Genomic DNA, 11,911 nt, shown 5'->3' with positions numbered 1-11,911 from the left:
CGAGAAAATAACCAAACACATACAAGTCCCACTTACTTTTCTGTACTTCAGAAAACAAAGTGTGCCCTGTCATGCGTTTCGTGGTTAAACGTTTTTTTTCCCTACAGACGGATTCACAGTATAAGTCTTACAAGCAGGTGACCTTTGGTCAATCTCACTGTATTTCACAGGATACGCAGATTTTGTCTTTGGTTCTTTTGGTTGCTACAGCATTAACACACCTGGGGGATGCTTTAATTCTAAATTGAACCTTTTTCAATGCTCTAAGATCCTTCTTTCTGCAGTTTTGCAAGAGATTTTGTGACATTCATTTGAGGATAACCCCCCCGTGCCAGTGAGTTCCCCAGCTCTGTCACAGCCCTTCTATTTCAATACCCAGCTAGCTATCAGACGTTTGCTTCTTTGCACTGTAAAAGTCTTAGTTTGCATGTTCAGAAACCCAAATTAATGCTGATTAATTATCCTGTACCACTTTCAGTTGAACAGCTTAGTACACATTTTTTGGATAAGGGTCTACAGCAGCTCATTCCTGAAATCAGGTTTGTCTTTGTATAGGACATGATCACTTCCAGGCATCTGCCAAAGCAACACAAAACAGAAAGGTTTAGAAAGGAGATGAGGCCAATTGCCCCACCTATGGTATCCTCACAGAACAAGAGGAGCACCTAAGAAAAAAACTAAAACCTGGTCACCTATTTGGGCAGGTGGTAATATGGTTGCTTCATTATATATCGCATATGAGTCTGACAGAGGAAGCCATTGTATTCCAGAATATCCAAAGGCCTGAGATTTTACCTGTCATAGATACCTTATTTAGTATATATGGCCAGGTGATAAATTCAGTGTGAATAGTAGACAACGTGGTGGTGGGGATGAGTCTATATTGTCCTTTAAACTCGTTAAAATGGGTACAGCACAGAGTCATTAGTGAGTCATTCCACACAGCTCACCTTTTCTGAGCATCTTAGAAAAAGAACAACTATAGACAGAGTAGCAATCATATCATTTTAATATACAGTCCCTCTTAAAATTGAACCCACAACCTCTGTACAAAGCCCATACAATTCTGTAAACATTTCAGAAGCATAAAACAAACAATTACAATTGCAAAAGAAAATGAGAAGTACAGAAGCATTCCATTAAAATTTGTCTTTGTATAGGCAAAATATACTTTTTTTGTATAAACACAAAGTACATGATTTGCTTTTAGCATTTGTACGCTAGCTGCATTACAATAAAAACGTCTAAATATAAATGCCAAGTTTGCCGAGGTTTTCCTAGTGGAACAACACTGATCTTTGACCATTGCTCTGATTCACAATTGAGAATTCATGTACAACTGCTGATATATGAAGGTACCCATCAGGACCCCTAAATGATTTAATAAGCCATTATTTTTAAAGTGCATTCTGGGAAGTAATTTTAAAGGGTTTATATATACTAAAACCTGTGCACTTGCTCACAACTTTGTGACCTCAACTTTGTAAATGCACCTGAAACACACAAAATACCTATTCTACACAATGAACACAAATTACAACTGCAATTATCGAGTACAGGGAACTTGTAGGGAGCTTTGTACTTTCTTTCACATCTGCCCAACTGCTGAACAGACGCTCACGCCAAGGTCATAGGTTCTGACACGGCTGAGCAAATGTCCAGAGTCTCCCAGACCATGTCAGGCATCTGCTTATCTTCCCAAAGTGTTGTAATCTGCTGTGCAGAACGTAACTAGAACAACCGAATTGTATTAAATGATTTGGGGATCCTGAAACATAAGCAAAGGTGAACACAAAACCTTTCAAACACAACTTTGTAAGATCAGAATGCTCCACATTGAAATGTCACCTATTTAATACCCTGTATTGAGTAAACATATCCTGATTCATTCCTGCTTAAGACAGGTTTATTCTCAACTTTGTGGGCAACGTTAAAAATTTCAATTTATACTAACGCCACCTGAGACAGCTGCTCACCACCTTTTCATTCAAAACCCTCTAGCTACCTACAATGTGGGGAGGGGAGGCAGATTTCACGTTAAAAAGCATTTTTCGCAACTGCATATACCAACCACCCAATGTCAGATAACTTCACACAAGTGGTTCGATTGCCAATTCTCCAGTCCCTGGGAGCAACGCGCACTCTTTTTACTCCACACCTCGGAGCATGACCATGATCTAGCCGAGACGCCCTGGACTCTCGCTGAGAAGGTAAGGATTACACACAAATTCACTGCCCTGCGCACACGAGCACGTAAGGAAGCCGGCTTGTACACTTTTCTCCCTGGAGCAGAGGTGAGCCCTCTCTCCGAACTCGGGCTGCAGTCAGTTGTGTAATGCAGGATGTAAGCCACGAAAATTTCAGAGACCTTAGCAATCCACGTAACTCAAAGAATATGATTTGGAACAGAATAGGAGAACATGAGATACAGCGTTCTAAAGGAACATTATACGATATTTAAATAGTGAGAAGCAAACTGTCTCCAAACTGCCATCTCTGGATGGCAGTGGGCATATAAAATTTCAAAATAAATTCCTTGGGTTTCTTTGGCACAATTCCATCCTCCCAGGTATGGCTGTATCTGGTGGTGCTTGGCAGCTGCACGGCGACCTCTTTTTATTTCGCCAGAGCTTGGCAACACCTCGCAAACACCAGGCAAAAACATGGAGAGGGTTTTGTCAAACCACTGCCTTGAACGCATTCCAGCTGGAGCAGGTTCACAAGTGGAATAATTTGAGTCGAATTTCATTACTAGCTTTTACATGCAGCAATTTAAGACTCTCTGTTGAACCACAGCGCAAAGGATCAGCTTATACTGTATTTGCCTCTGCAAGCACCACTGAGCAACAAGCACGTCCCCGTTTTCAAACACTACTTGGCTGTCAGAAAGCAAAAGTAAGAGATAAGGCCGATCCCAGTCTTCTCAAAATATCTGCTCTTATAAAAAATTCTGAATTCTGTGCTGCATGTTCAGGCTTGGAAAACTGAGAAATATAGACTTATTCCAAGTCAAGAGATTGGAATGAGTCTCACAGTTCAATACACCATCTCTTCTTTTTACAGTGTACTGATTGTACTGAATCACCATTGATTTGACAGGAATACTGCATGTCAGACACTGTCTGCCCTGCAATGTGATGAAAGGAACAGCATGCAGATGAGTATCTGACCAAATGTTTTAAAAACTGATGGCAAGACAACACGATTCTGAATGGGTTAAAAGTGCTGGCTTTGTCTCTTTTAGAAAGTCATTGTAAACATCAGCAGAGCAAAAGAACCACTTTAAATAATACTTCAGTCCACAAAAGAGTTGACATGCAAAGCAAGACACACACAAGCAAAAAAAAAAAGATAAACGGCATAATAAAATTCTATCAAGAATGTTAAAATATGACTTTGAAAGGGTCTTGGTGGAAAAAAAGGATCTAGTTTTGTTTTCACAAAAACAACCATAATCCCTCATATGCATATGTAGCATCAAACAGGACAACGATGAAAAATCAAAGCATATTCAAATTAATTAAATAATAACATTAACAATATAGAGCATCTCTTCATCTGCTACACTTGTGCCAGGAATGCTTATGATAACCATGCTCTATACACTCCAAAAAACACCCCCTGTCCTTTTCTTCTCTTCTCCGATTCTAACAAGAAATAGTTTAGCTAGGACGCTTTGCATCCACAGAGACCGAGACAGATTAGATAGCCGAGCTGTACGAATGCTTCAAACCTTGGGGCAGGAACTGTCCCAGAGTCCAGTCTGGGATTCCGGCCCATGACTGAAATTCTCCATGGTGTGGAGGACAGGAGACCAACATGATAACGTCAGCAGCTGACATGTTCCTAACCAACATTTAAGTTTTACAACATGAATACAACTGACTTTGTCATGTGTTAACGGTGTTCCCCATCTGTGCGGGGCAAGAAACTCCACAGCAGTTTCTCATGTTCTCCATGCGAAATGATTTCAATCCTAAAATTACCGTGGCCCTGAAGAAGCCAGGGGTCAGGTTTTGTGGGTGGGATGGCCACATAAGGATGGAAAGGGAGGAAATGTCCTACTTGTGCATTTAGTGCCTAACCCCCGCCCCTCAGTGTGCTTCTGGTACACAGTGATGAGAGAGCACACCAACCACCACTTAGAAATACTCAAGAAATATGGTCATAGACAGCCCGTTCATCACCATCACAAAGGACAGTGAATATTAATGGTATTATGCAATTTAACTTTCAGCAGGTTGATGTAATGGATGTGTCGTTCCATTTTTTGCTGGTGCTCAGATGTTCGGAACAGCTGGTCCGTTGTCAGAACATCAGCCACGACAAGGCCAGTGTTTGATACAGTAGCCTGTATTTAGCACCAGAGGGTGCTGCTTAGTGTCCTGAAGTGTTAAAATAAGCAAACCTGAACATAGTGAGGTTGTTGAGTTTTTCCACTAAAAACTCAAAGCTGCTATGCTTTGTGCTTTGTATTGTGTTGATTGAGTATACAACCTCAGCATGAAGGCTGCTCAGTTCAATACCAGAGATCTGGGCAAGAAAGTCAAGATGGGAGTTCCACCTGTCTTTATGTACTACCTTCCTCTTCTGTGGTAATCATATTCATCATCCAGCAGATCCTCCTATTCAAAGCAACAGACAAAAATAAAACAACTGCTTGTGCAGTGTCTCTCTCAAAGAGGTACACAGATAGTCTGTGGCACAGATGGGTCTTGAACCAGGAACCTCTTAGCATCAAGCGTTTGAGTGTAATCATTGGACCAACCAAGCCTTCTCATTAGCCTAGAAATCGGTGACGGTTTTGTTAACCAACCTAATAGCATTCACATTCATCTTCTGTCTCAAACAAATGGAATAAGATATATTTATGGTCTGCTTGAAACTTTGAGAAAGAGCAACTGCAATTTATAAAATTGATCATTCTTAAAACTTCTTAAACAAAGGAGTTACTTAAACAAAGTAAATCTTAGAAAAAAATCCTAAACATTGTGTCCAGTTTTTGTCAAACACCTTGCAGCATAAAGTACTTTGTGCATAGATCGTTTTTGCTGTTCAAATGGGAAATAAATCTGATAGCAATACTACTTAAAATCTTTCAAATACAAAAGAAATTAACAATGCCAGCTATAAGAAACAGGTACAACAACAGTCAAAATAAATATTGTACAAAGTTGTACTGTACTGTCTAGTTATACAAAGAACCCCATCTTTTAAGTGCTGATAAACATTACTATGCACATGTGCAGAGACTAAAAGGGAAAAAAAACACAATAAGATACAAAGTTCATAAGGCTAAAGGTTCAAAGGAGAGTCCAAAAGACAGCACAGCTCACTGCAACCATTCCTCATGAGAAAGGCAGTGGAGAGTTATTTGTCACAGACGATTTAGAAACTTTAACATTTTGATAAGACTATGCACCAGATCTAGTTCAAGGAGGTAAGCCACGTCAGTATGCGTAGGCTGCAAAGGAACAAGTAAAGGTTTATTCCATGCTGAAAAGAGAAGAAAGGAAACACAAAAAGAAGGCTCCACAGCCGAAACGTTATGTTTCTTTTCTTCTCTTTTCAGCATGGAATAAACCTTTACTGGTTCCTATGCATCAGATCTGCCTTGTTTAGCACACAAATATCAATTTTAGGTTAAAAGATGGTTCCTTGCACACCACACATATAGGGCCCACAGGATAGATGTTGGGGATCTGCACTCTGAATTGGAATATTGTGGGTTCACATCCCCACTGCTGTGAGATCCTCAGAAGAGGTACCCCAATAGCTCCTTTCCACCCAGCAGGAAAAGCAGGAGCCAGCATTGCTGGGGGTGACCCTGTCATGGACACCAGAGGTGTGACCCCAAAGGACCTTGAACCAAAGTCCTCTCAAAACCGTGACAGGCGATAAAAAACAAACTGCTAAAAGGCTGAAATCAGGCTAAAACTAAAGATTTTGTAGATCTTCTTTTTTTGGTCACATTAGCATTTTTCATTCAGGTATTGAGAGTGCAGCACATTTTGCACAAGAGCAAAAATGAACAAATGAAACATAGGCAATCCACCTGAGTCGTGTTCATGGATCGAGGAGGATTTGTTCTTTAAAAAGTTGACCTTGATGGTCAAGGCATTGGGCTGTGGAACAAACTTGGCAAATCATACCATGTGCAAAAAAGAAAGGGTCAGCCAACAGCAGAAACGTCAAGGTATGAAAGTTACAGAACGGTCACGTTCAATGGCTTCATCCCAAATGAACATATCACCCACCAAGATGCAACACACATCTGGAAACAGGGACTGCTACAGAGCTGGTCTCCACTCTTTCCAGGGAGTTCCAGGGGTGGTGACGTCTCAGTATGACACTTTTACTTAACACTGGGTTCTAAAACACTGGATTGAAATCACCAAAAAAATCTGTTTACGTGGGAAGCCAGTTCGTCCCCAATGGCAGTGATAGAAGTCAAGCCCAATTTCCCCTGTAGTCCAGTCCGTGTTCTGACATTTTGGAGGTCAATTACAAGAACAAGGTCCAGAAAAATACTTTTTTTTTCATTACAGTAAACACTAAATTCCACAAAGCGATGCAGATTTTAGAAAGAGGAAAAAAAAATAGATGGCACCTCTTTGAGCACCTTACAGCGAGGGGTTTGGAGGCCTTTAAACTAGGTGGCACAGAAGCCACAGGCAGTAATACTTTCGCATTAGGGCACTCCAGTATGAGCAGACTGGGGTTTGGTTATATGAAAAACATAACTCTGAGGGCTATTTTTATACAGGCATTTCTCTAACACCTGTCCAATGTGCAAAACCGCTGTATGGTGCTTCTGTGGCTTCTGCCTATCTTTGCACATAACCGGTTGCTAGCAGTCAATTATCACCTTGAACTCTGACAGGTACCCCTGAAACTGCACGGGCAGTCATTCCTGTTGCTAACACTCAGCTCTCACTATCTCCGTGCACATCACAGGAAACTCAATGGGTGATTTTTACAACACATCTTTGATGTGTTTAGATTTTGGAAAGAATCTGTGGAATTAATGGCATAACACCTCCTGTTTTTTTTTTTTATAACAGAGAAGATAGCTTCTTCTCCAAAAAACTGTGCATCTTCTCCGTCTCTGTCACTGCAGGCCCAGTCTTGAATTCCCAACGCAAGCCAGAAAGCACTGCTCTGCAGGAACATAGGCTCATAAATACTCATGATTTTAAGGGCAACATGTTGATACAATAGCCATACACCACCAAACTGGCTCAATAGATACAGCACGCTTCTATTGTTTTACTTTTGGAAAGCTTGGCCTTTGCCAGGAAGGATCTGACAACAAAAGACTAGTTTTTGTAGCTTTGGAATGAGATAAATATTTGCCTCTCTGCAGACTATTGCGAGAAGGGTTCCAGTCACAAGTGTCAAAATAATATTAACTAGCGTTTCTTACATGTCAGGATCTTCAAATGATTTAATACAATTTATCTATCGAAACCCAGCATTCTGGAAATGATTTATAAACGTAATCATGCCCCCGTCATTTCACAGGCTATGACACCCGCCCTGCATCCTACATCATGATAAACAGTGCAGATCTATAGAAAGCCCATGGTCTGTGAAGCACTTCAGCTCTTATAGGAAAAAGCAAGGCCCAGGAGCAGGTTCATATTTCTAAATTACACTTCTACCCATCAGTATTGGGTAATCTTAGCATAATTGACAGTGAGGTTCTACAGGGGAACAGCTCTAAACTGCGGGGAAATAAACAGACAGGCTGTAATTCTGACAGGATGCCTCTAGTGAATTTTAAACCAGTTCTCAATCTGGTTGATGTCATTGAGCCATTGTACTTTACAGCTAACTGGAGATCCATTCGTCTTAATCAGCCAACAGTTACACCCTCAATAAGAGCTGTGGTGAGCAGAGAGGAATTAGGATAATTTAAGGCTCACGATGATTATTGCTCATATAGGACTTACAAGAAAGCCATTTATTTAAAAGCAAGGGTTTAAAAACAGGGCTCCTTGCGACATCATTAGCAATGCTGGGCTCAGCACTAGTGACATCACGAATTATGCCAACATCAGAGTTAACACTGTGGCATCCGTGAGGCTGGAGTGATAATAAAACATCAGTATAGCTGTTACAATTGACTAGCTGTATTGCAGTTCTGACTACATGAGATGTTTATCATTTTCTATTAAAATGATTCTTTTCATGACTAAGCATGTACGCTGTAGTTCTACTTTAAAATAAAGCACTTGATTTCAAAGAGTCCAAAATAATAATTTCCTTTTAGAAAGCAAGCCAAGCAAAAACGAGTCAAGAAATCATTTTTTCTTGGGAATAGTGTAAGCATTTTCGCCTTATGGCAATACAGAACCCTTCTTCTAGCCATTGAGCTCCTGAACTGAGTTCTCTGAAAACCAGGACTTCAAAGCCAAAAAATAAGTATGCACAACTTGACCTGAACTTCCCTTGGGATCTTGGAAGGAAAGTTAAGAAAAGTAGTGAACCGACATCCTTGCACACAGAAAGAAAGATATCAGATTCCTCTGCATCACTCCAAGATGAAAATGGGAGACAAAAAAACATTAACTGAAACAACCAGAATAATGGCACATTTTCTGTCTGGAAAATTGTACTAAAGGAAAGGACATAAAAACCCAGAATTTCCGCTTCCTGGACAGTTTTCTCTTGAACACCCGACACCGATGTTCTCAGCGCCTGCTCCTTTCAAACGGGCGAGGGGTCTTCTCAATGGCGGCGGGGTTTCATTGCAAATCTCCAGCCTGCCTCCAAGGGCAACAAACTCAGCTCCTCACGACAGCTGCGCCTTCTGCTAATGCCGAGTCACACAGCTCTGTAAGGGTCCTACAGATTTTACCAAGAAAGCAATTCAGAACAAAAAAAGTTATTTCCAAAGACCAACATCCGGTTTCCCTTTGGGGTAGAAAGAGGCTGAAGACTCCTACTGTCACTTCAGACAGTCTTCTGCCTTTCTCACCTTCACTTAAGCACCAAAAATGTAACACCCCCACCCATGAAGGCTGTGGGCTCCACGGGTGTTGCTGTCAAACTCCACCCCTGATGTCCATCATCTGCAAGAAACAAATTCCTCCTCTATTCCAGACAGCTGCAGCCAAAAGGAAAGCATCACTGAAGCCGGTGCCTGTGACCCATCCCCTCCCCCTCCCCTGCCCTCTAACCCCCTTGTGTGAAGGCCAGGTCTGGCCAGCAGGCAGATGATTGTCAGCAATACAATAAAAATGGCCACAGGTTCGCATCCGAGTCCACCTGAGGGTCTAGATTTCTCCTCTACGTCTTCTGAGGATCAGGGGACAGAGGTCCTGGCGTCCCAGAGCCGTCCATGTTGGACACAGGCAGCTGCATGTGTGTGTTGAGTACAGAGGGGAACTGAAACAGCATTGAAGACAACAAGACCACGTCAGCGAAAACAACACCCCAGAGCACACGATCACAACAAGAGAAGATCATCAGATATACAAAGTGTATTGCTACCAACTGTTAATCAGCCTACTGAATTGACCTTGCTTATGTCTGTTTAATACAATGACGGAGCACCTGATTCAAAACTTGTCATCTGCTGCAAATGTTACTGTATTACTGTGAATTCTTACAGTGAGTAATGCAAAACAAGTTTTCCTGATGCTCAGTATATTACTGAATACCAAGGTATCCCGATAAATACTGAAGAAAATTACGTTCTGATGTGTATCTTTAGACTTGCAGTTTAATAGCTCGATGTGAGGAAGTGTTAGCCCTTTGTGCTCATTTGCCACAAAGCTGGTCTGCAACATTGTGCTCCCAGTGAGGTCTGTTTGCACTTTTAAGACCATTTTCCAGCTTCTAAAACCAAATGGTAACTAATGCATGCCTCACTGTGGTCCTCCTCATTCTGTAGTAAATGAACACTGCAGTTGTATTTTTGACAGTAAACTGAGTCTGGCCCAGTCTCACCTGGAACAGGGTGTGCGCCCCTTGTCTCCTGGCGGGGCTGAGCGGCGCCACCGGGCTGAGCGTGCTCCAGAAGTGGATGTTCGAGAGCAGAGGGCTGGGAGTCAGTAACAGGGTGGGGGTCTGTGGAGGTAGCGGGGGTAAGCAAACAGAGCTTTATCACCAAAATCAGAAAGGGTCTCCCAAGAACCATTCACACCCACACTGCATTTCTGACCTCTTATTGCAAATGGGTCGAGACTTGTTATATCCAATTAAGTCATGGATATGATAACTTTACACATGACTGCTGCAGGTCTGGATTAATCAACAGCCCCCAGGGCACTAGCAGAGCCCCAAGCTAATCATGAAAACAACCCTGGTTTTTGGCTCAGCGGACAAGACAACCGAGACCAACGAAACCAAACATCTGGAATTCTCAGATGGTGCTGTGTCAAACTTTTGAGCCAAGCTGGGCTTGAGGAGGTGACATCTGTCAAAACGCAACCTGTCCAGTAAGGAAAACAATTGAAATGGGGCCACATTCATGGGACAATAAGAAAGTCACTTTCTGTATTTCCACGAGCCTGATCAACTCCTAATAGGACTGAAGCTCATGCACAGAGTTGAGGGGAGATGGGAGGCCTTTGTGTGCGAAGGTGGCTGTACGGGATAAGTAACCACCATTTCTCTTGGACAGTCCTTACTATCAATTCACATTTTACCCACACAATATACCACCATCTGTGAACTGGCTTCATTACTCTGCTCTCCTCCCCACTGATCGCTGATGTGTGGTGAGTGTTCTGGCGTACTATGGCTGCCATCGCATCATCACGGTGGGTGCTGCACATTGGTGGTGGTGGAGGGGAGTCCCCATTACCTGTCAAGCGCTTTGAATGGAGTGTCCAGAAAAGTGCTATATAAGTGTAATCAATTATTATTATTATTATTATTATTATTATTACTACTTGTACTTATCAGTCTGTTAAGTGAAAGCTTACTGCACTGTCTCCCTGGATGGGAGACCTCCTGGGAAAGCTAAGGTTGCTGCTGGAAAAGGTGTTAGTGGGACCAGTAGGGAGTGCTCATCCTGCGGTCTGTGGGGGTCTTAATGCCCCAGTATAGTGTTGGGGACGCTATACTGTAAAAAGGCGCCGTCCTTCACATGGAAATGTAAAACCGAGGTCCTGACTCTCCATTATTCATTAACAATCCCAGGGTATTTCTTGAAAAGATTAGGGGTGTTATCCCAGTGTCCTGGCCAAAGTTCTCCCTGGCCTCCAAATAATTTTATGAACTGGCTTCATCACTCTGTTCTCCACCCCACTGATAGCTGTTGCATCATCCAGGTGGGGCTACACACTAGTGGTGGTGGAGGAGAGTCCCCAATAACGGTAAAGAGCTTTGAGCGGGGTGTCCATAAAAGCGTATGTAAGTGTAAGCATATACAGTATACTGAGAACTGCACTTTTGAGTAACGTGCCTTATTCCTTACCCCTGTTAAGGTTGTCTAGGTCAGTTGTCATTGGTGATCGGAAGACAAAGTAACTGTTTATATAAGTTTAACATGAGTACAGTGGCTCTTGAAAGAGATGGATATGCAGATCAGGCAGGGGGATAAACCATGTCAGATGAATGGAGGCAGTGAGCTATTCAGCCTGCCTCATCACGAGATGCTGTCTGTTTCTGCTCAAAAAAAGATTAGGTTTCTAATGGTTCTAAATGAATGTCGTCTTGACCTCAAGCCAAGACAACCATATGACAGACTCTTGACATGAGTCTGTCACCAAGTGATGTCCCTGACAATGGCCTCCAGGGATCATAGAACAAAAAACATGGGGAATGGAAGGAAGTACTCTGCAGCACTTTTCAACAAATTCTGTGGGCCACATGGGCCAGTGCTGCCACCTAGTGTACAAAACACATCTCTAGAATGTCTGGAAACTAGTTCTAAAGGTCTAATTCAAAACCTACA

At 42.2% G+C, this 11,911-nt stretch overlaps 1 protein-coding gene across 4 annotated transcripts in view; it reads right to left on the bottom strand.

Annotated features, from left to right (window-relative positions):
• Positions 1-991: 991 nt before the first annotated feature.
• Positions 992-11,911, bottom strand: part of elk4 (ETS transcription factor ELK4) — a 31,951-nt gene continuing 21,031 nt past the window's right edge. For all 4 annotated transcript variants that reach the window (XM_088921714.1, XM_088921713.1, XM_088921715.1 and 1 more), the window contains exons 6-7: positions 9,958-10,077; positions 992-9,393 (exon numbers count right to left, since the gene is read on the bottom strand). In XM_088921714.1, the coding sequence (XP_088777840.1) occupies positions 9,295-9,393; positions 9,958-10,077 (219 nt within the window). In that variant the 3' untranslated portion in view covers positions 992-9,294. The remainder of the gene's footprint in view (positions 9,394-9,957; positions 10,078-11,911) is intronic.

This window comes from Atractosteus spatula, chromosome 7 (genome assembly GCF_055471065.1).
Source record: "Atractosteus spatula isolate fAtrSpa1 chromosome 7, fAtrSpa1.hap1, whole genome shotgun sequence".
Taxonomy (NCBI): Eukaryota; Metazoa; Chordata; class Actinopteri; order Semionotiformes; family Lepisosteidae; genus Atractosteus; species Atractosteus spatula.
Note: the sequence above shows the minus strand (reverse complement) of the source record. Positions and strands in the feature narration are given on the sequence as shown.